Source organism: Podarcis melisellensis, assembly GCF_964234715.1.
Source record: "Podarcis melisellensis genome assembly, chromosome: 1".
Classification (NCBI taxonomy): Eukaryota; Metazoa; Chordata; class Lepidosauria; order Squamata; family Lacertidae; genus Podarcis; species Podarcis melisellensis.
In genome coordinates, this window is record NC_138528.1 from 67,715,136 (window position 1) to 67,740,606 (window position 25,471).

The 25,471-nt window shown below is 41.0% G+C and overlaps 2 protein-coding genes across 3 annotated transcripts in view; one reads left to right on the forward strand and one right to left on the reverse strand.

Moving 5' to 3' along the window:
• Nucleotides 1-25,471, reverse strand: part of CTR9 (CTR9 homolog, Paf1/RNA polymerase II complex component) — a 339,089-nt gene that overhangs the window by 254,331 nt on the left and 59,287 nt on the right. The window lies entirely within an intron of this gene.
• The window catches only part of SBF2 (SET binding factor 2), a 214,480-nt gene that overhangs the window by 12,471 nt on the left and 176,538 nt on the right, over nucleotides 1-25,471 (forward strand). For both annotated transcript variants that reach the window (XM_081918027.1, XM_081918028.1), the window contains exon 2: nucleotides 25,000-25,085. In XM_081918027.1, coding sequence (XP_081774153.1) covers nucleotides 25,000-25,085 — 86 coding nt within the window. The remainder of the gene's footprint in view (nucleotides 1-24,999; nucleotides 25,086-25,471) is intronic.

The window sequence follows — 25,471 nt, forward strand, 5'->3', positions numbered from 1 at the left end:
AAGAATGGTGTTAAGACAGGCATAGGCAAACTCGGCCCTCCAGATGTTTTGGGACTACAACTCCCATCATTCCTAGCTAACAGGACCAGTGGTCAGGGATGATGGGAGTTGTGGTCCCAAAACATCTGGAGGGTCGTTTGCCTATGCTTGTGTTAAGACAAAAAAACTAACAATTTTAAAATATAGAAATAAAGCAGTCTGTCTTCAGAAAGCTAGGGTGAAGAGTGAAGTTTTCAATAAATGTTGAGTAGAGAATTGTGCCACAAAGATAAAAGCACACCCTCAAATTACAGCATGTTCTAGTGCAGGGTTTTTGGACACACCTTCATTAACAGGTCTAAGTGACTGGAGTGGGATGTAGGGAAATAAGTTCCTTTTCAGATACCCACTGGTGCAGAACCATGTAGGGCTTTATATACCAGTAGTAAACCTTGGATTGGTTAGGACTATATCAGTAGAATCTAGTTAATAATCAAATTCATGTGACTTAGGTACCTGAGTTTAGAGACTGGCCACTGCTGAGAAACACTTTGTTGTGCTATGTTGCTGTGTTTCATTGCTACCTAATATTTTTCTAGAGCAAGTATGCAAAAAGGCTGGGAAGAGGCTTGGAAATTAAATACCAGTAGCAGTTTAGTCATGCTGGCCACATGACCCGGAAACCTTTCTGTGGACAACCGCTGGCTCCCTCAGCCTGAAAAGTCAGATGAGTGCCGCACCCCATAGTCACCTTTGACTGGGCTTAACCATCCGAGGTCCTTTACCTTACTTTTTTTAAAAAAAACCCCAAACATATATATGTTATGACAAAATAGTTGGCATGCATTCTTAGGGGGAAATTGAGGTATGACTAGTATATTGCATTTATTTCTATCTGTTATTTAAATGTTGTTTTTCATGGTGTCAAAATAAGTTGAAAGGTGGAATGAAAATATGTTCAAATAAGTGTGTACACTGTAATGCTTGAACAGCAATGTGAATGTCTCTTTCATTGTGGGTACACGGCAGTGGCATGCAGTAAAAATTTTCAGAGGGGATCAGTTAGGGCCAGAGGCGCCAGCTTGTGAGGGCAGGTGAGATGTTGTGACATTCTGATGGGACTAGCCTAGTCCCCATGTCCACTGGCTGCACACCACTGGTACACAGTTTGTTACACCTCTATACATACAAGCTTTTCAGTTTATATACCTGCCATGATAGATTTGGCCTACCATCTACTTGCACCTTACTAATCTCATTTTGTACCCAGCATTCATGGTCAGTTGGTGGAAGAGTGTATCACAAACATTATCTGCTTCTATACTGCCTGTGGGGGAAGTGAAGACCTTTCTTCAGTCACAAAAATGGAAACTGATTACACTGGCAAAGCAATGACAAACCACTTTGGACTTGTGGAACAATTAACTATTGTGTCTGTGTTGTGCATTGAGGAAGGGAGCTCCTTCCTTAATGTGCAGTATGGGAGAGAGAGAAAGAGAGAAGGGGCAAGGGAGATAATAAGTTGTGTATGTTTTGGTCGTGCCTGCCATCAGTATGTGGCCCTTTACCAATTTACATTGAGGAGATGCCATTCTTTGGGGGCAGCTCCTCAAGGGGAAATACCCACCTCTGCCTTAAACTATTCATAGGGACAGGGTATATATTATATCCAGGCATCTCCCCATTTATGCATGGGTTACATTCTGAGGCACTGCATGTGTCAGCGAGATATGCGTAAGCCCATCTTGTTCCGCCTCCATACTGTTCTGCCTCTGCCCCTTTGCAATGCCTTTAATGCACTTGCTTATTGTTAAACATTCATATGAATTGCTTGCCACATGGCCATAAGCAGAGTTACTCTTTTAAACTACTTTTGGGAGCACTTATCACTGTTCAGAAAACAATTACTTATTTTCATTGATATTCATCACCAGCATTATCTGCACCATACCAACTGTTAAGCCATTTGTGTGTTTGTGTTTTCTAGTCTTTCAGCCAAACTGGCTCAGCTCTTTCTCTTACTCAGCCTTTGAAGGTGCATTTTAATGTATTTGAACTGCATTTTCATGCCTTTTAAATATGGTTAGTCTCTTTAGATCAGGGTCAGCAAACTATGGTTCTCGGGCTGGATGAGGCCCTCCAGGCTGGTAAATCCAGCCTGCGGACCCTGCCACCTGCTCAGTCAGTCCCGCTGGGAGCAGCCGCCATCTTGGCTGCGTATGTCCTGCTGCGCTCTCCGGCAAGGTGTCCGAGGCTTCTGATTGGCTGCCGGAAGGTCCTGCAGCCAATCGGAAACTGCACAATGAGGCCAATCAGAAGCCACGGACGCCTTGCCAGAGAGCTCAGCAGGACATACGCGGCCAGGATGGTGGCTGCTCCCAACGGCGGTTCTTGCCCGGCTCAGAGCAGCAATGGGGCCGGCATGGAGGTGGACGAGGCGGTTAAGCAGGTGGGGCGTCTGGCTGGGGGGAGCAGTGGAGAAGAGCGGTGGCAGCCTCTGGGCTTCCTCCTTCCGTCCTCATGCTCCCTTGACCACTGCAGTGGCAGAGAGGGTGCACCGTGCGCTCCTGGCCAACTTCTGCTCTTCTCTCGCTTCTTTCCCTTCCCCGCCTCACCTTCCTGGTTCCTCTAGGCCTGTCTTCCTTCGCTTCTGCGCTGGGGCCTGTGCATGAGATGCTGGTGGGAAACACAGAGCCCCCCCCCACTCCCAGTGGAGCGCTTCTTCTTCTCCCCTGGAGCCTGTAGGCTGAGGTGAACGTGCTGAGGGAGGGCGGGGTTCCCGGGCCGGCTCAGCTCTCCGCCTGCCTGCCCTCCCTCCCTCTGTCCCTTCCTTGCAGTTGCGGCCATGGCTTCCGCCTCGCCTCCTCACGCCCCACAGCCGAGGAATGGCACCCTCCCTCATCGGGGAGACCCAGTTGGGCGGCCTGGCCAAGTCCCTGGCCAAGGCCTCGTTTTTTGGGGCCCAGGCCAGGAGGCGAGCCCGGGCTTGTCCCCATCGCTTGTGGGATTCGCTTCTCCTCCTTCTCCTTCGCTGACCTGTCTCTCTGCGCCCTTTTTCGTGTGTGTGGATGTGGAGGCCTGTTTCTCTGGTTCCAGCGGGGGGGGGGGGGGCTCCTCGCCATGTTACTTTTTCTAAAATGTTGTGGGACCTGAAACGCCTTGCGTCTGGAAGGGACAGTGCGGGATATTTTGGTGAGGGATTGTGGATGTAAACCTTATTATTATTATTTAATTTTGGCGTTTGGCCTTTTCTCATATTTGCTTTCCCTCCCGTAGATGCATTGGGTGAGTGTGGTGAGTCGTGTTTTGTTCTTCTCACAAAAACCAAGCTAGATGGTTAGCTGAGCAACTGCGGGGGAAGCTGTGAGAAACTCTAAAAAACAAACAAACCCCAACCTGGTCCAGCTCATAGTTATTAAGGCAGTTCTATCTGTTTCCGTCCTGTTCTCATCCTAGGGGTTGGTAAAAAGCCTAGGGGTTAAAAACAACACAAATTGCATCGCATGGGTTTGGACTAAATGATGTGCAGTGTGCATAGGAATTCATTCATTTTTTTTTTCAAAATATAGTTCGGCCCCCCACAAGGTCTGAGGGACAGTGGACCTGCCCCCTGCTGAAAAAGTTTGCTGACCCCTGCTTTAGCTGCATCTGTGATCTGTTGTTAGTTGCTTAAACACTTAACAAGTGCTCCAAAGCCAGAAAGTCTTGTGTTTGGGGACTACTGAGTTGTGTGTTTTCAGTCTTCAAGAGCAGTTCAGTCAGTATGATGATATGAGATTGAGGTTTTTTCCATAGGTGTCTTACCGGCTTTGATCAAACGGATTTGATATGTTTAAAACTAATTGACATTGGATACTTATAAGAACATGATCTGTGTATGACATTTTGGACTTGGCATGTGAGAAGTTAAGGAACTCTTAATCACTGTCAGGATGCCTGCTAGATTCCAGGTTCAGAATCTTGATCATATGGGGGACAACTCTGATTCAAATGCCTTCTCAGGCATGTGATATTGGGGACAGTGAGCATCTCACAGCCTAGCCTCCCTGAAATGATGACTGTGAAGATAAAATGGGAGTGGGTAGGAAAAACTGTGCATACTACCATGAGCACCCTGAAGGAAAGGTAGAATATAAACATAACTGAAGCACGTTTCTAAGTTGAGATTCTCTGGACTAGATTTTTTGAATTATGCTAAAAGAGACTTTTATGTTGGGAGGAGTAAGTAGTGATTATTCTCAGTGATCAGTTTTTGTCACACACACACACAGACACACACACACCGTATTTTCAGTAGGGCAGGAACAAATGAAATATGCATTAGAAACCATTGTGAAGTGCAGAGGAGACCTGGGAATTTAAGCAGGAGGAGTAGGGTGATCTCAGTAGTATTGGAATGAAGTTCAACCAAACAAAGTGCTGTATCAAAGGGGATCCAAATGTGTCTTTTTATTGTTAGCAGAACTAGAGAGTCTTCAACTGGAAATTGAAGGGAAAGATGCTGTTGTATAGGCCAAGCACAACATGGGGTCATGGAGTAGGGAAATATTGTCAGCAATGTTCAAAGCACCAAAGCAGTTAATTCAGGAATAGGCAAACTCAGCCCTCCAGATGTTTTGGGACTACAACTCCCATCATCCCTGACCACTTGTCTTATTAGCTAGGGATGATGGGAGTTGTAGTCTCAAAACATCTGGAGGGCCGAGTTTGCCTATGCCTGAGTTAATTCTAGGATACTGTTTCCAGAATTGACTTCCTCTCTTTAAGATATTTTTTTGACAACCTGGCTATAGTTTGTCAGGGAAAAGAGACTGAAATGAGATCTTATTGCACAATATCAGAGGAATAGAACTGTTTTGATTAATGAAGTCTGTGAGTTCAAGCCATGTTACTAGAAATGTAAAACTTATATTTTCACAAATGTTTGAGCAAAGAATGTTTTCACTGGGATGGATGAACAAAGATTGTTTTTAGATTCAAGGCTTTTATGTAAATATCTGAATAAAGTATTGCAATTTCTAGTCTGACTTCAGTTGTGTCACACTGGGTCACAAGGGTGTTTTTTATTATGAGTCTTTCCAATACATCCAAATATTTGCAGATGGAGTGACAATGTGAGGCTAGTACAATACAATTTCTGTTTTTGAAGAATCATTGGATGGGATTTACAGTGATACCTTGAGTTACAAACTCCGCTAACCTGGAAGAGTTACCTCAAGTTGACAACTTTGCCCCAGGATGCTGGCAGTGCAGCGGCAGCAAGAGGTCCCATTAGCGAAAGAACGTCTCTTGTTAAGAACAGTTTCAGGTTAAGAACGGACCTCTGGAATGAATTAAGTTCGTAACTAGAGGCACCACTGTACTCAGGGAGATCAAAGTGATTACAAGAACTTGCTGTGAGTCCTGGAAGACCTGCTGCCTGCCTTGTAGGTCTGGGGTGGCGAGGCCCTCATTGACTTGCACTATAAAAGCTGAGGCAGATGAACAAACTCTTGCTTTGGAGTATTGTTTATAGTTGTTTTTTTGGAAGGGGAGATTCTGGTGCTGTTATTATTGCTCTAATTGCTTAAAATGTTTTTATTTGTTTTTAACAACTTTTTAACTTGTATGCTTTTAATTTTAATTAAGGTATGTAAGATGTGCCTGGGGTGGGTGAGGGAGGTATGGTGGTGGTGGGCAGGCCGGTTAAGGGGCACAGGCAGTTAGAGCATGGCTTTTTCATCTTGTTTTGTTTTTAAAAAAATCTAAACTAAAACAAGTTTTCTTGGATTTCCAATGCAGTTTTTCTATGCACATTCAGTAAGCATAGTTTAGTCCATTGAGACACTTCCCTTTCATCGTCAATCTTAGCCAGGTCTTTATGCTCCGCAACGTACTGAATGACCACAAGTGGTGCATGGCTGAGCAAGAGAGATGGCCAGTTAGACCAACTGTTATAGTATCCTAAATTCTGATGCTCTGCAGAGAATGGGTTACACATTTCAGTGAAGGATGAAATGATATGCTACATGCATAAGTAACAAAAGCAGGCGCTGACTTTCTAGGGAAATGCTTGCTAAGGAGGGAGATTGTGGGATCTCAGTGAGCATTTCAATTTCAAATATTCTGATTATTTCTACTTTTGGTTAACTACTCACACCTGTGGTCTATGAATGCATAATAAAATAGATTGATTTTTGTATAGTAAGTAGTCTTACAATCCCCTATCATTTGAGTACATAAATAGTTATTTATCTTGAATGTGATGTGGACATTTCTTGCTTGTGGACTTCTGTCTTTGAGTGTTCTAGAAAAACATCTTTTAAAAACTGAACTTGGAGACATGGAATTGAGTTGTTTGGATTAAGTGCATCAATTTCTTACGATCTGCAAAAATTTAGATTAAACATTATTTCATATAACAAGAACAGATTTCTTTTGTAAACCAAGAGGTTACATAAACTTATAAAAAGACAGCTGTCTAATTTCATATAAATAATGTTTTAAACATTTAGCAATTAGTGTGAGCATATTATGCAATCCTCTTGTATTTGCTAATAATAATAAGTATTTGTTACTGGGAAAGGAATGAGTGAAGCATATTGTTTATAATGTGAAGAAGAATTGCAAAATGTGAGCTGATTATATGTAAGACCATAAGAACTTTGGCAGCTCAACCTATTTGTAAATGACATTTTCCGTTCGGATACATATTTATAACTGAGTACTACTAATAACAAAATATTGAAGATTAAGGGCATTTAAGGATGATTGTAGCAAAATATAATAAAATCAGTAGGGCTCCCATCCCTTAGTTTCTGTTAAGTATAAAGCATCTTTTTGCTAAGCTGGACAGCTTTGCCCCTCTAGCATTTTAAGAAGTCTTTCTAGCTTCTCTCTAGGAGGGCTGGACGATATCTGGTTCTCAACATCCTGATATATCACCAGCTAAATATCGGGATATAACACGACATATGCGGCAGAGGGCTTACTGGGCCTCCCTGTGGCGGCAGAGGGTCCCACCATACCTCCCTGCAGTGGCAGAGGTTGCGGCGGCAGAGGGTCCTGCTCTACCTCCCCTATATATATATGTGTGTGTGTGTGTGTGACCCAAGACATCTTTTTTGAAAATTCAAAAAGTACATAATTATATGTGCACCAAACACTAAACCTCCCTGCAATATAATCATAACAATATCACACAGGATTCTTGGGACCCCAGATGTTGTTGGACTTCAGCTCCCATCAACTCTGGCCATTGGACAAGCTGGCTTGGGATGATGAGAGTTATAGTAAAGCAATATATGGAGCATGGGCAGGAGGCAGACTTTTGTTAGGGGAGCAGCCTTTTGGGGGGCAGAACCTCAGATCTGTATTGATTTTGATTGATGGGGGGCAGCTGCTCCCCCGCCCCCCTTGGCTACGCCCATGATATGGAGATCCGCTGAGGTTTAAAAACACCATTTCATAGCATGAGGCACAAAATAGTAGCATGGGGCACAACCTTTGCAAAATTCCATATCACAAATGCCATGAGGCCAAGCACTGATTCTCCAGTGCCACCTTCTGGAACTAGCTTCCAGGAAGGAATAGAACCACCAAAGCACTGTGCTCATTCCGCATCCCTAAAGCCCACACAATGTTGTAAATGTCTCACAGGATTGCACTCTGTGTAATTCTTTTGAGAAGGGCAAATTTCTCCTTGTGCTTTACCTGTGCAATAAAACTACTGTACTGTTAAATGTTCCTACCTATTGTGTGCCTCATGTAATTTTTATCTTCCCAATTCGTCCTATGGAAGCAAAAAGTGTGCAACAGGGGTCAGAGGAAGCTAGTGTTCCTTTTGAACTTCCTTGTACTTTCTGTGCTGAAGCAGATGGTCGAATGCCACCTACATAAAGTGGTTTTGTCAAGAGTGTGGGAAGATCTGGTTTGGCCAGGCAGAGTAACAGGTACCAGCAATGGCCACCATGCCTAGAGTATGGCTTAGTTGTTGAGCCACTCTATACTTGTGACTCTGGCTTTTTGGTGGTGATGTCTCCTTAACCATAGTTAAGGAGGAGGTTCAGATTTAGAAGTAATACTTAGCTATGCCCAACTTTAATCAAGGTCTACAAACGTTGGTTAATGTGTGGCATTTAGCCATAGTTAAGAGGGAGACTAGGGTCAGATTATCCATTTTAATTATGATTAACTAAAATCATGGTTTATAAACCATGACTGCAGTATATGTGAATCAGGCCATTGTCTTCCTATAGAATTCCACATAATTCTGATTAGCAATTCTTTGTTTTTTGGTTTGGCTATTTGTGCATGAATGTCTTGGTCATCTTTTCCTGCTTTATTTTCAGTGCAGCTGGATTATTACCTGTTTCCTTGCTGGTGAAAGCAAATAAAGGGTGAAACAAATGAAAATAATTACTTCCTTTCTGTATCTCCTAAGCTGAAGCAGGGCCTGCTATGAGGCATTCAAGGCCACAATTTACTACTTAACCTTCTTTCTTAAGCTGTCTTCCTTGATTACGGCCTTTGTAGCTACTTTTGCAGAGTTCTATCATTCCTCTGGCCAGTTGCCAGTTACCTAATTACCTAGTTATGTTAAGTGCCTGTTAGATTCAGAATTTGTTCATTATAACAGTTGCTGGTTTATGAAATGGACTTGCTATTTCCCTGGTATTTTGTGGACAGATTCCTGTTAAAATGCTCATGGTATAATTCACTGAATGCTGAACTAGTTGTATACATACATATATGCAAGTCTTTATATACATATAAATGTGTGTGAGAGGGAGAGAGTGTAAATTTGGCATAAATCTTTCAACTTTTTCTCTAATCCAAGATAAACTACACATTGGAAGTATGTAAAGGGGATCAAAATATTGTTTGTTTATTCACCAAAATCTAACAGTAATAACTAAGTCAGCATCTTGATGCTATATTCACCAGAAGTCTTCATACACATACATACACTTGGGGCACGATTCTAACCCCAGCCCTGTCAGAATAAGTGAGCTAAAATGTGGCATATCTGTCTCATAAGTAGGTTCCCATCTTAACTGAGCTATGCCAATATAATATCTAACATAATTCTCCCATCCTGGCTCAGCCAAGACTAGTGGAATGTACGTTGCTATAAGCCGTGAAAAATCAGAGTTCTGGGGGAGTGGCAGATGCAGGACTAGGCAGCAGAATTTACACTGGATCTTAACTCTGTTCAGCTTGATCACATGATGTGGCAACCTGGTGGTGGTTTAAGAAGTCAAACTATTTTTAAATATTATATCCCTTCTGCCAGGCTTATGGCAGCTCAGCTAGCAGTAGCTCCACAGTGTTTGGATTTGGTGCATTTTACACCATCTTAATTTAAGATAGCATAAATTACTCTGGTTTCCCAAACATAGGATTGCTTCCTTAACTCAGAATAAGCACCATTAAATACAGCCAGACTTACCTTTCACTAAACATGCAGAGTATTGTGCTGCATGGAATTAAAGAGGAGGTGAAAAGGTGAATGTCTTTCAATATTATTTTCACCAAGCGCTTCAAAGTAAATCATTTATCCTAGTCTTCTGAGCAGGATGAATATTAGACTAGAATTTAGGAAAATAATATTACCTGCCATGGTGCGAGATTTCAGGTGTCCCAGGTGCACTTACCCAGGGTTTAAGGTTCCTTTTGGAAATAAGGCACAATGGAGACTGTGGTGCCTTTATGATATATGGTTTATTCATACACATACACACATATCTACAATTTGAGCCTGTGATGGAGGGGCTCACAGCATTTACACTTGAAGAGGGTCCTCTTCCTTGGATTCAAAAAGAAATCCACCATGGCTCTCTGACCCTCTGCTTCAGCTTGCTGTGTTTCACAGACTGTCACTTTTCCTGCCATTGTTATATGCAGGATAAAGGCTTCAAGGAACAAAAGGTCTTCTTGTGAGCAAGTAATCCTGCTAAGAGGCTGTTGAGTGGGTCTCCAGCTGTTGTTGGACTACAACTCCCATCATCCTTGACCACTGGTCCTGCCAGCTAGGGATGATGGGAGTTGTAATCCAACAACAGTTGGAGACCCAATTTTTGAGAAACACTGATCTAGGGACTGCTTTAGTCTAGGACAAGTGAATTGTTGCCTCTGAAGGGTAACGTTCAGTGTCAAAGTGAAAGGCCAATAAAAATTAAATTGCAATAGTTTAGAAACATAACACCATTCAGAAATTTGGCTGCAATTCAGTATATGGAAACACAGACACATTCTTATCTTGTTTTTCTGTCCTTTATGTTGAGAGCCAAGGCGCTAGACTTTTACACACGACTCTTTCTGAATGTTATGAGTGCTGCTATGATGGGATCTGATAGTCAGTTTCTGAAAATAGCCTTTGTAGAAGCCCTGGAATTCTTAGCATCAGGACAGTGCTCACATGTTACAAAGCGAGGCTGGGGTTGACTACTGACAAGTGTATTTTCTATCCACCCCCCCCAAAAAAAACTTTCAGAGCTTGCATTCTCCTCATATGGAGCAATTCATTCAGAGTAGCTACCTTACCAAATCTATGGTACAGTTGATGTAACCCATAACATGCAGCCAAATGTTACACTTTGCCATTTTGCCAAACCTTCTTATGTGGATTATACTTGACCTCTCGTCCGATGAAGTTATGCATGGGGATCTAAAAGATACCTTGCTGACAGAATGGAGCGGTATCAGACTTCAAACATTAGACACATGGCATTAGGAAGAAAGTGAAGGGCATCCAAGTGTAATTTGCAAGCACACCCTGATCTGTTTAATCGGTTCATTCAATTTTGATTTGTCCTGAGAGGCTCATGTTTCTAACAGAGCAGTCAATTGTAACAGGAATGATGAATTAGTTCACAAATGTTCTTTTTGTAATTTGTCCACTGGATTGGAACCAAAGAAGCTGAGGCTAATTTTAAGTCAAGGGTGGGGAACCTTTTTCAGTCAAAGGGCTGCATTCTTTATTGGGCAGCCTTTTGGGTACTGCATGCCAGAGGTGTGCGGGGTCAGAGGTAAAAAGTGAGTGCGGAATGGATATGACCCTTACCTTAGTAACTGTAGGTTATATTTCAACCACACAAAAGCCAGAGGTTTCACTTTCTTTTGAGCCCTTACTAGCTTTATTAACCTTTCTTTTTTATTTTATTAAAGATTTCTTGGTTTACAAAAGTACCGTATGTTTACTATATACTTTTTACAAAAGTATAATTTTTTAAAATTAACCTTTCTGAACTATATCCCAAGAAAATATATAATGACTGACTTTTGTATAACTAAGTTGAAACAATAAAAATACAGTGGTACCTCGGATTACATACGCTTCAGGTTACATACGTTTCAGGTTACAGACACCGCTAACCCAGATTATTTACCTCGGGTTAAGAACTTTGCTTCAGATCTAATTCCAGAGACAGATACCTGCATGTTTTAATCTCAGAAGAAATTGATTTTTTAAAAGTAGGATTACTGAATGATTTCCTGGATGTTAATACTGGTACTCAGAGCTGTTGCTGCTTTCACCAGGGGGTCTCTGAACATGTGGTAGCTGATAAACCAGCCCCAGTCTCTAGTTTAGTACTCTCTTCCAGCCTATAACAGGATCAAATGTGTGTGTGGAAGGGTTATTCTGCATGTATGTACAAACTGTTGAGATTGATATTTAGTGTTCTGAGTAAATTGGCTTCTTTTGTTGGAACATATTTTCATTGTGCTTTTTTCAGATATTTTGCTAATCACAAGGCATTTTCCAGATGCTTGGATGAAGCCATTCTGACATGCTTAATTTATATATTGGGTTTAAATCCAAAAATCCAAAGTACTTGGAACTGGTGAGACTTTATTCTCAGTATGTCAGAGTCTGGAAACTAACTTTTCTTTAGTTTGTGATTGTTAATTTGCGTCATTTGGCATGGAATCAGACTTTTGAAGACCATTTTGCCTTTTGAATGTTGAACTATAGTACCAGCTGTTTTCCACACCACTAAAAATATGTGAAAACCATTGCTGCAAAGTAAGACTGTGTTAATAGTCTTTCCCAATTCATAATAAATTAACCTACAATCAGCCTAGCCAAGTAATGGTGAAAAATATGAAAGTTTAATGTTGTGCCATTTAGGGCATGAACCTAAAGCCAATACTTGAATATGTGCCAAACAGCACAAAAAATGCAGATATGTCAGTTTTCTTCAGTTCGTTTCCATTCAAGAGAGTAAAATTTAATGTCTTTCATTATTCAATGATCATCATTCTGCTTTACATTATTCAGACAGATTTGGCCATAGCAGGCGATTGGACTAGATGACTCTTGTGGTCCCTTCCAAATCTACAATTCTATGATTTTATGGTTGTTCACAGCCTTTATTTAATATTATGATTTCTCTTTATTTAAGCAGAACTTGTTTATTCTTTGCCAATTGTTCCTTGAGTAGTGAATACCTGTGAATGAAGGAATAATGGTGATTACAGTGGTACCTCAGGTTACATACGCTTCAGGTTACATATGCTTCAGGTTACAGACTCCACTAACCCAGAAATAGTACCTCAGGTTAAGAACTTTGCTTCAGGATGAGAACAGAAATTGTGCTCTGGCGGTGCTTCAGGTTAATAACAGTTTCAGGTTAAGAACGGACCTCCGGAACGAATTAAGTACTTAACCCGAGGTACTCCTCTGAGTTAGAGGAGTCTGTAACCTGAGGTGTATGTAACCTGAAGTGTATGTAACCCAAGGTACCACTGTAGTTTTATGTCTACTTTATGGCTGATCCTTCATGGATCAATCACATGCTTCACCTATTTACCTATGTTCTTTGGCTCTTAGCGCTAATTTTGGAATGAAGCATTCAGAAGCATATTCAATTGCATTTAATTTACCTAGCAAAGGTAGTACAAGTGCCCATTCTGATTGTTTACATGGAAACAAGTCTGTCCCACCCCACTCCAAATATTAAATAGGCCACATTTCGTTTTCAAAAGCTGTTATCAAAATCCTATAACTGAAAAAATATATATTACATAACAATTTCTTTGAAGATTATCAATGCTGTTTGGATATCCATAAATGGGGTGTCCTTTGGGTTTAACCCAGAAACTGCAGCTGGTGTAGAAGACAACAGGTAGGTTGTTGATTGGGGAATTCTGTTAATGCTGTATAGCACCTCTGCTAAGGGAGCTGCACTGGCTGCCAGTATGCTATGAGGTGAAGTTCAAGGTTTTATTTTTAGTATGAAAAGCCCTTAGTAGTTTGGAACTGGGTTCCTTAAGGGACTGCCTTGTTTCATATGTCTCTGCCAAGCAACTAGACTTCTCAGGTGGGGCACTGCTGAATGTATCATATGCCCAGAGGTGCACTTTTGGTATTGCATGTCTAGTCCTCTGGAATCAATTGCCAGCCAAAGATACTGTAGGCAGACAATCACTACCATGATGTTAGGTACCTACTCTTTAAGAAGACCTTCTGATATAGTTGGCATCCATCTGTCTCGAGAGACCATGGAGTGCAACTCCAGGGTTGAAGTCAAACTGCTGTGTTAGCAGCACCAAAGTAACCTCCCAGAGCGCAAGCCTAGGCAGTGTGTATGAAGATCCTGTTCAGATGACAAGACCCACCATTTCAGCCTCGCTAATGTGGTCCAAGGAAAGCAGAACAATATGTTTGACACCTGCTTAGCTGCAGGAGTTGCAGGAAGGAGGTTACAAGGCACCATCAAACTGTCTTAGGGACTCTACTCTGGATTTGTGTAGGGTTTACTCCTTATCCTTCTCTTTTCCTGAATATATCCTGCAAGGCAGTGGAGCTTTAGAATCAGAGTTTTCTATCTCCTAGATGGGCTACCTTCCCAGGTTGACGAGCCCCATCTGCCCCTCACTTCCCTTTACAGCATGTGCAAGAAGGCGGTTGCCTTCTTTACAATTGGATCCACTATTGGTCTCATCTGCCAGAACTCGTCTTTACATGCAGGTGAAGTCCCTACTCACTGAGGGTTTGAAACCCATCAACTACCTTCACCTGGTTTAGCTGACCAGTCGAAGCCGTTCTCAGGGTGTGGCTGCTGTCATATGCTGACAGCTTCAATGAGCCACAGGTGAGAGCTGAGTGCAGGGTGGGGATCAAAGGAAGACAAACTATCCCAGAAGAGGCTTGACATATCTTCCACCAGAGGTACTACCCCTCTCCTAACACCACATAACCCCTCCCTGATATATGACCTAGTCATTTGTGCAATATTGATTGTGTACCTATAGAAATGGTTTTATATGTCTTTAGAATTTAATCTTGTGCACTGCTTAGATGGCCTCTGGTCATGAAGAGGTTTATAAATTTGTAAAACAACGATGATGCAGGCTCACAATCTAATAGACTTGATACAAAAGGGAAAAAGAACGAGAAGGGAAGAGTAAAGCAAACGTTATGGAAACTTTCGCTGGCTGTTCTTGCCAGGCTGTTCTTGCTCCAGTCATGATGGTCTTCTTGGAAGCTAGGGGATGCAGCATTCCAGTGACCTTTATTGCCCTGGTTAGTGGCAGACACTTGGATATGCTTCCCTTTGATGTGATGAATGACTATGAGTTCTGGGTCAATTTTAGCAGTAGCCAAATCCAACCTAAAGGTTATCAACAAATGGGTCAGTATAGCCAGGCTGCCCATGTCCATGAACAGGCACAACTGATGAACCAGTCAAAGCTAGTACAGGTGTTCCCAGCTGCTGAGGTCACTTGTGGTCACTCTGGTGACAATGATTGACCCAGAATCAGCCCCAAACTATGTACTTGTTCCTTCAAAGGAAATGCAACGCATCCCAAACAGGCAACTTTCCCAGTTCCCTGATCTGGAAAGCATCAACTCCCCCCGGGTTCTGTCCTGTTGGGATTCAATCACAAATTATTGGCCTTTATCCAGTCCACCACTACCTCCAAAACCTGATCCAGGACCTATAATACAGTACATGTTGTGTTGCTTATGAGTGCATGGCTAATGGCAATGCTGATAAGTGCATCTGTTCTGGTTTGGTTGCATTGCTGACCACTTCTTAACTGAAGGTGAAGTTCTTTATTGTGTGTGTTGTCATTTGGCATTGTCTTTATTATAGCTCAGAGCTTCTGTTTTGTAGGAAAAGAAAAACAAATTTAGATCTGAGACAGTGGTACCTCATGTTACATATGCTTCAGGTTACACACTCCACTAAGCCAGAAATAGTGCTTCAGGTTAAGCAGGATGAGAACAGAAATCGGGCTCTGGCGGCGCGGCGGCAGCAGGAGGCCCCATTAGCTAAAGTGGTGCTTCAGGTTATGAACAGTTTCAGGTTAAGTACGGACCTCCGGAACGAATTAAGTACTTAACCCGAGGTACCACCATATTTGGAAACAGTTTGACAGAATTTACATGGAAACACAATGCATTAGATGGTGGTATTAAGGACATAGAGTACTAAAAACTGACTGTGTACTTGTATGTACAGAAATAGGCCTCGTTTATCATTTTGACTGTCTCATAATACTTAAGAAGAAACTTGCTGGATCAGGCCAAAGGCCCATCTGGTCCAGCACCCTGCTCTCTCAGTGGCCATTTCTATGCATATGAGAAGCCCAAAAGCAGGACATAAGCACAACACTCAACACTTGTGCTCACTTGCTTACAACTGGCATTCAGAGGCATACTGCCTCGTAGTTGGCAGCAGTTCTTTCAGGTCAGATAACTTGACTGTTCATCACCAAATACTTGATTGTCTCTGTATTAGCTGCTAGGAATAAATAATCCATTTATACATCTTAAGGATGCAAACAGATTAAAACGTATCTGAGACTTCTGAAATAAGTGAGACTACTTCAGGCAGTTGGTTTTGGCACAGACCTTTTAGCCTGGCCTTGTTGGCATTCAGGACAATAATCCCTCATCAGCTGACCAACATACTGCTGTTATTTGGAAGACTTAGGCAACACGGCTTAAATTCAGATTTATATGGAGAAGTGTATATGATCTTTCCATTATTCCAGAGAGAATATCGAAGAAGAGGTCATCCACAGATTTGGAAAGGGCTGTTTTTAGAAACCTGACTGGATTTATGGAGCTCTGATTATAATGCAATATTACCAGATCCCTCATTTAATTTTACTATATCTTTCATTCTAATGACTACTTCTTTTGAAAATGCAAGGCATCAGCAATGTGGCTAAGAAAATAATTCACTGCTGATTATACCAGGGTACGACTGACACTGCAATATATGTTGATTATTTCTTGGACATTAGCAAGTTTTTAGTGGTATGCATTTAGTAATACATACGGCATCTGTTTTGCAAAATAGACAAAATATGCTCATATTGGCCAACAAGTCCATCCTATTAAAATGAACAGTCAGTTCACACAGGTGGTTTTCATTCCCTGAAGAATTTCAGTGTGAAGACTTGTAGTCCTGCCCTTTGACTTCATTTGGGACCTTAGGCCATAGTTTATAAATTTTGAAATGTTCACCAGCTCTAATCCTCTGTCTTTGGGAATCTAAGAGTGAAGAGTTGGTAGAATTTCTTCTTAATGTACTATATAAAATATTCACTTTCATGACAATAAAAACACTTTAAATTACAGCCAGCATAGTATGTTCTTGACAGAATTTGTCTTAATTAAAATATTAAGTCTCATCCAGACTTCTTCTTGCCCTACCACTTTCTCACTGGAAAACACAATCTTTGCCACTGAATCAGAGCAAACATCAGTTTTCCTCCGGATTGACATTTGTTCTGATTCAGCACTAAAGAGCTGGTTTTCCATAGGGAAAGTGGCAGGGGAAGCAGAAAACTGCTTGGACCCATGCCTAGAAAGCACAGGACAAGTGGAAAATCTCTCAGACCTATGCTTTCTAGGTATGAGAGAAGCAGAAGTGTGGATGAACCCCGTGTGGGTTGTTTGTGTTGGAGTTGTGTGTCACAGGGTTAACTACTAATTGCATTGACTTTCAAACATCCTAATTTGTACAGTGCTGAGATCCCATCTATGCTTTCCCTGCATGGTTTCCTTGTCCCTCCTTTTTAATAAAACAGTTTTAAAGTGTTTTACTTCTGTATCTTTTATATGAAAGATTTTGTTTATATTGAATGTTGAAGTGCCCTGTGCTGAACTTATCATCTGGCCCTGAGAAGCTTTTTTTTATTTTTTTGCATATTCTTGAGCAATGCTGCATTCTCTACTAATTAGACACATCCGACTTTCTGGTGCCTTTTGAACTTAACAAAGGTTTGAAAAAACACATTTGGTTGTAAATGATTTTTTTAAACTGACAGTTTCCCCCCAGTATTCAGTAATCTTTAAACTAGCTTACATTGTACAAGGGGTTTTCAAACACTCCTAAGGCAAGTTACCAAAAATAGCATTTTCAAAGAAGCATTTGTAGTACTGCTCATGATTAGCTTTTCAAGGAGCAGGTGTCTGTCTCTTTTCAATTGACAGACAATTCTTTCTTATGATGAAGATGCTTTGGGGGGGGGTAGGTGTTCTATGAAGTTTCTGACAGCCAGGATTTGTCCTGACAGTGTTAATAATGATGTAAATTATTGCATAAACCTTTCAGAAACTTCCAAAATAGACCACATAAACAACTTCCTATAGTGCATCTGCATCAGCACAACAGGATGCCTTCATCTGCCCCAGCTGTAGCAAAACATGTGTCTCCCATATTGGTCTCTACAGCCACAGCAGGCACTGTAGTTCTCCAATGGTTTGACTTCACCCCTGATGGTGCACTCTTCCATTGTCGCCCAAGACAGACATATACCAAGAAACCTCTGGACAGTCAGTTTCATTCCTAAGGAGAGGGCAGATGAGAGGAGTTGGAATTCTGTTAAAAGAAAAATAGATTAAAAACAAATAAGTAAGGCAATGTTGTTAGAACTGCAGGCTATCATTCTAGTTTTCCACTCTTTTGAAGGTCTGCGTGATACTTAGAAGAACTTTGGTTGGATGATGTAGTATAGCAAGTAAAAGCCAAATTGTAAAATGTGTGGATGACTTTTTTTTTAAGTAAAGAGCAAGTATGGGACCCTACACCTGCAGTGTGAAGTATCAAAATGCTCGATATGGAGGAGAGGGTTAGGATATATACTTAGCTCAGCACTGCAGGAATAAGTATGATTTGTTCCTACATGTGGGGCTTTATATGTGTTGTATGTATGGTGAATGCAGTATGCAGATGCGTGTTTGGTGACCACTTTTGCCATGACCACTGATAGCATGTTACCCTTGGAGGAGTGACCAACCTTTAATTTTACCTTTGGGCCAAAAAAAGTCTAGTCAGTCCTGCTATATAGCTACTGAAAGAATAAAAATGGGAAATATCTCTTTCAGTCAGTTAAAAGCCAGTATAGTAAATATTCATTTTTATATTGGCAGGGCAATGTATATTTATTTTCTGTGCAGTTTATATAATGAATTTTAGCTGCATAATTGATTACAGTTTGTATAGCGGTGATTTATTCATTTTAGCTCCCGCGACAGAGTGAGCTCCCGTTGCTCGGCCCCTGCTCTTGCCAACCCAGCAGTTTGAAAGCACATCAAAGTGCAAGTAGATAAATAGGTACCACTCTAGTGGGAAGGTAAACGGTGTTTCCGTGTGCAGCTCTGGTTCGCCAGAAGCGGCTTAGTCATACTGGCCACATGAACCGGAAGCTGTACGCTGGCTCCCTTGGCCAGTAAAGCGAGTTGAGCGCCACAACCCCAGAGTCTTCCGCGACTGGACCTAACCATCAGGGGTCCCTTTACCCCTTTACCTATATTTAGATGACGCTTTCTTTTACTGTTGTAATTCATCTTGCAAACCAGCTTGAATGCTATGAAACTGTTTGAAGTGCCAATACTATTCATTGCATTGTTGTATATTTGTTTGCAGTGTCATTTTATATTATAGTGTAATACTGCAGCTTTGCTTTTCTGCATCACACACAATCCATAAGTTCACACGAGTTAGCATGCATATATGAATGTGCACATATATAAGTGTATATGTGTGTATCTGTATGTATATACCCAATGCTTGTGACTTACTGCTTTAGACAAACTAAACAATTTGTACCCCAAACATTAAACACAGAGTTAAAAATAAATGCAGCTTAAATATATTGTTATCCATGCCTCACAGGGAAAGAGGCACAGTTTATCGCACATCTCATTAATTTGGAATGTAAGTTGCACTAACAATTTGCTCGTGGAATTTAAAGGGCAAGCAGGAGATGGCATGTGACCTTTAATAGCCGAGATTTATATAAGAAGGGAGTTGAGGGATACTGAGGTTCAGGAACTAGAAATCTTTGCCAGGATTTTAATGTTCTGTGTGTATTAATTAAACCAAAATGGTTGTTTACAAGATTTTAGTTGGAGGTTGAGTGTATGGGGACATAAGATTCTTCCTTGAATAGAGTTGGAAGGAACCCTAAGGGTCTTTAAGTCCAACCCCCTGTTTTTTGTAGATGGTATGGTCCCAGACTTTCTCATAAAATATGTGAATGTTACAGTATTGTGTATGGCCAGGGTTAGTTTCAGGGAGCAGTTCAGATATTTCAGAGTAGTAGATATAAAGAGAACTCAATTTGAATACTGAAAGCCATGTTGGTCCACATGGAAGATTCTATAATCAACATTAGGGCATTTTAATATATTCTTCATCTGATGAGCACATATTTTCCTTCCATATGCACTTTACAAACTAATACTGTATCAAATTAAATTTTTTTATGCTTTTGGAAAACATGTCTTATAGATTGTGTGTCAATGCATAAGAGGTCCTTTTGTAGTGTTCCATTTTGTTTGACATCCATCATTAAGAGCTGATGTATAGATATTACAAATGCAGAAGGAAGGGAGACCTGTTTTGCTTTGCTTTTATAAAATGTATATTTGCATTTGGGCAGAAGTTTGCTAGACATTAAATTTCAGGTGTGTTCATAGTCATGAAAAACACAAAATTCAAACCTAGAAAGAGTAGCAAAGCTGCAAGGTGTTTGGGTAGCCCAAATGGCCTTTTTGATTTTTAAGCCTCCTCCACCCCCCAACCCCACCCCCAAATATGTACCTGCATGTACATGAGAAAAGCAGGGCTCCATTCTTTAGCTGATTTGATAGATTAATCAGCTAAAACTTGAAAACGTTCATTCATTGAGATAGGCAAGTTTCTAACCATCAGGCCTGGTATGGAAGGACATAAGTGTGTGTGTGTGTGTGAGAGAGAGAGAGAGAGAGAGAGAATTATCCTGCCACTGATATGTTACTGTAAATGAGGAATGAAAAAGAAAATATTTAGAAGTCTTTTCCTTCTTGTAATTGCTTCTACATGTAGGAAGCTCGGGGATTTATCACACTATCTCTCCTGCTTGCTGCCCCTCTCCAGTGCTACTGTATTCTGGAGATTCCTTAATCCATAGAATGACTTTCTTGGGGGGTTAAGAGATCTGCACTGAGAGAGAGGAGCAACTAGAGCCCCACAGATTTCCACTAGATTCTTTGGATCCTACTGTAATAATGTCACCAGATGATAGGCATTGTAAGAAGCTTGACTGCTTACTAATTTGCAATTAGTTTCAGCCTCTCTTGCATTGAATTTGTGTGTATTGCAGGGTGAAGCATCCTGCAGGCTCACCATTGTTACTGCCACATGGCGTACCCTCTTCATTTAGGTTAGAAGACTGAGATTTTTTGTCTCCAAGACTGAAAGAGCCCAGAGTGACTGTTCCAGTATATGGTAATCATTTTTTGTCCTAGTACAACCTTCCTAAACTGGTGCCCTTCACATGTTTTGGACTGTAACTCCTTCCATCCCTGACTGCCATGATGACTAGGGCTGAGGCAAGTTGTGATTCATATAATTTGGAGGGCAAAGGAATGGGAAAGCTGTCCTAGAGAGAGCCCCAAAGTGTATTCTACAGCTGGTGTGAGACTTTAGTGAGAGGTATCCACATTGGAGATAGGAGTTAAAATCTATACTTTGCAAATCTGAATCTGGGAGCAGTTGTGTTTAGGGCACTGCAGGATCACAAAAATAACTAATTGGTAATCTTAACTCCCAACTGAAGTCTAACTTTTTTTCTAGCACTGAAAGAATGTATGTAAGGGTGGAGTTACTCAAAGAAGCTTGATGTGCATGGAACTTTATGAAGTTACAAAAAGGAGCTTAGAGTCCTCTGCGGCTCAACACAAAGAAGGCTATGGGCTAAGTGAGAAGGATGAAATAGGAGGGTATGCATTCAGTTTAGTTAATGTATATCTACTCTGTTTCAATAAGGCAGAGCTTTCCAAACTGTGTGTTGCAACATGTTAGTGTGTTAGCTGCAGTGTGTAGGTGTGTCATGCGATATGTGTCTGTATCTCTTATAGGGGGTTAGTTTAACCCCTGGTTTGCTAGTAAAACTGAATTACTATGTTGCGAAATGATGCATGGGCTTTGAAGAGAAGAAAGAGAATGTGTTCTGAATATGTTTTGTGGGAGGTAGTTTGGGGCATGAGCAGCAGAAGATGAGAAAGAATATACATTCCAAATTTGTAAGACTTCATTAATACTACATTATAATCTGGAAGTGAAAAAAAGTTTGAATGAAATTTGATTTGACAAGGAGTTGTTCTTTGGAACGTTGCCTCCCAATATTTATGGAATGTTGTCATAACTGCCATTAGTCTGTTGAACTTGAAACCAGCCTTGCTTGCTACAATTTTTTTTTCATATGCTCCTAATAAAATATTTTCTGCTAACACCTTCTTTGCTGCCATATTTAAGAATGTAAAATGATGTGTGTGTTCGCATTTACAGTGTGATAGAAATCCTGTAATCAGAGATATCCAAAACAAGAGACTAGCTGACAATTGAACGAGTCAGTTGAAGATTGTTAAAGTCAATGACCCGGTGAATTTATGGGAGCTAGGAATTTTATTGCAGTTTAATGTTGTGAGTTGACTTTATGGGTCTAAGGAACAAAGAATAATCAGGGATCATCACAAATTTATATCAAAATATTAGAAGAATTTGGTGTGTACTTTTCCCTTGAGATTTTTTTTTTAAAGTAGAATGTGCTGCATTTTTAAAGAGAAATGTGGGTGTTAGGTCTGATATCCTTATTTTATTTTTGATGACTTCATTCTTGGGAGGCTACATTGAAATAGGAGGGAGCCGCTCTGATGTACAGCAATATTAATGCTGTCTTGCAAGCAGTTATTTAGAGTCTTCACTCATTCTCTGCTAAGCTTCCGCCTGCTTCTGCTACCACTTCCAGTCACCTCCCCAATATTCTGGGATGGCAACATCCCAGGTGCCTGTCCTTTTCAAAGCCAGAAGAGTCAGCCAGAATGAGATTGTGCTACACATTCCAGTCAGGAGACAGCAGGTAATGATAGAGCAGCCACATAAAGTCATGTACTCTCTCTCTCTCTCCCTCTCCCTCCTCCTGACCTTAAAAGACCACATCCCCTTCATATAAGGAAAATAAAAAAGAGCACAGAACTACTGATGCATTTTGCTGATGTTTCACCAGCTGAAGAAACCAGCAGCTCATGGATGTAGTGGAAGGTGATTTCTCTGAATTCCTCCCTTCTGTGGCAGGCCCCCCTCCATGCTGTTCCAAATGGTCCCCAATGCTCTGGGGCAGATTGTGTGGAAGGGATTCAGAGGGGAGGGTGACTCAGCAAAAACTATCCCCCCATTCTACTCACAGAAGCTTAATATAAGTTCAGGGACACAATTGGATACAGTCCTATGTAATCAATATTTGGGGCGACTTGCAAGTGTATTCCTGCATAACTTTGTATATTATATTTTTGTGAGGTTGCAGTTTTGTAATTGATCCCTCAGATCCCTCAGTGTTTAAACCTTGATGATACAACCAGTTGTATTCTGGATATCTGTTCTATTTCTTTCAATCTGATCTTTAACAAGGAATATAAAATTAGAATAGTATCCTGGTACTATATATCTATCTAGATTTTATGCAAGTATGATAGAATGTTTCCATATTACACAATATGTTTTCATAATGTCGGCAACTTGATTATACAACTTAAAATTAATGGCAACTTAAAATTAATATGGTCTATTGCAGATACTGGATAGAAGTGTATTGTATGGAAAAAGCACTTTGCAGCTTCCTTCCTTAAGTGATGCTGTTTGGGGCAAAACTTCCTAACCTTACATTAACACTAATACAGTGGCACCTCTGGTTACGTACTTAATTCGTTCCAGAGGTCCGTTCTTAACCTGAAACTGTTCATAAACTGAAGCACCACTTTAGCTAATGGGGCCTGCTGCTGCCACTGCGCCGCCGCTGCGCGATTTCTGTTCTCATCCTGAAGCAAAGTTCTTAACCTGAGGTACTATTTCTGGGTTAGCGGAATCTGTAACCTGAAGCATATGTAACCTAAAGCGTATGTAACCCGAGGTACCACTGTAGTGCACTGAACTGGCTGTTATTGACCAGGAAAGGGATCTTGGGGTTGCAGTGGACAGCTTGTTTAAAATATGTGCAGCAGCTGTGAAAGAGCTATATTCCAGGGGATAATTAGGAAATGGATTGAAAATAAAATTGCCAATCTTACATTGCCTCGATACAAATCTGTAGTGCAACTGCATTTGGGATACTATATAAAATTCTCATTGCCACACATAAAAAAAAAGGATACTGTAGAGCTGGAAAAGGTTTAGAGAAGGGCAGCCAAAATGATCAAGGGGTTGGGAAAATTACAAGTTTGGGGCCCCTTTGTTTTGGGGAAGAAAGAGGTGTATAAAATGAATGCATAAAGTGGATTAAGAAGATCTTTCCCTCTCAGAATACAATCCAATGAAGGTGAATGTTGGGAGATTAAGGAGAGACATAATGCATAGTTAAACTATGGCATTCCTTGCCATGGTTCACTGTAATAATGGCTGCCAACTTAGATGGCTTTGAAAGGAAATAGACAAATTCATGGAGGATAAGGCTGTCAGTTGTGGCTGTACTACTTCCAGTATCAGTTTCTGGGTATCATGAGGGAGAGACTGCTGTTGTATTCGTGTGATGTTTGTGGGCTTCCCGTAGGCATCTGATTGGCTACTGTGGGAACAGAATGCTGAACTAGGTTGATCTGATTCTCATGGGCACTTATTATGTTGCTTAAAATGCTGCATTGAAGCAAAACTGCCTGCCCTCCTGAAAACACCCACCCACAAGCTAATTGTATATTTAACTGACCTCTAAGATAGATCTAGCTTTCTTTTCTTGCTTACCCTATGGTGCTTCAAGCACAGTTAGAGCATGTACAAGTACTGGGTTCCATTTAATTATATTATCGTAAATTAAAATGTGTATAATATGCTGCAATGAAGTAGTATTTTACAGTACAGTAAAACTGGAGTTTACTTGCATTGGTTCTTGAATATGTATCTTCCATTCAACATCAGATCTGCAGTGACTGAACGGAAGCTCTATGGGAGTTTGCTCAGGGACAAGTTAAGTTACAATACCTTGAATAGAGGCAAGCCATAAATGTACACGGAAGGTAGAAATGCTAAATTGATTTTGTACTATGCTGTCACATATTCCTGTAGGGATGACACATTCATGTGCTCCCCCTTGTGTTTTTATGCAACTGTACATTTTCCTATCTGGTTTAATCTCCATAGTGGTTGATGTGCTAGATGTACCACGATGGGTGCATAGTAAAATTTGGGTGCATAGTAAAAATTTTATGATTGCATTGTGGCATCATTATGCCTATGTCTAAGAGTATACATTGAGTATTCAGTGGGTCTTAATGTCACTGCTATGTGCAAAAATACAGAACATAGTTTCTGAAAACAAGATTGGGTACCATGTATGTGTCGCTGGAACTTAAATTCTGCAGTCTTCAGCAGTCACTTGAATACAGTTTCTAGAACTTAAAAGGTTCTTGCCACAGTTTAACCAGATGCAAGTATGCATTAGATTGTGACTTCTTTCATATGTGTAAACTTCTGACTGGAAAAGCAAAACATTCACAATCTCATTCTTTCCTCTTCTCCCTCTCTCCCTTTCCTTCCACTTTAGGATCAGGAGATGGTCTGGGGAAAATAATCCAGAGATTTCCCTTAAAGGATTTGGATGACACTCCTTTTCCACAGGGAATAGAGTTGGTAAGTTGCTCTGTAACATGCATTTGTAAATGCTTAATAATCTTGCATGTAGATCTAGATTAATAGTCTCAACATCATCTTCAGAGAGGATGTCAGTGTGAAAAAGGTGTCTGCATGCTTTTAGTGAATTCTTGAGATAAATCAGCTTTTCCTATCTCCTTACTGTCATCCTGGACCCAGGTGTTGGTGTTGACCTTTAAAGCCCTAAACGGCCTTGGTCCTGTATACCTGAAGGAGTGTCTCCACCCCCATTGTTCAGCCCAGACACTGAGATCCAGCGCCGAGGGCCCTCTGGCGGTTCCCTAATTGCAAGAAGTGAGGTTACAGGGAACCAGACAGAGGGCCTTCTCGGTAGTGGCGCCCGCCCTTTGGAATGCTCTCCCTTC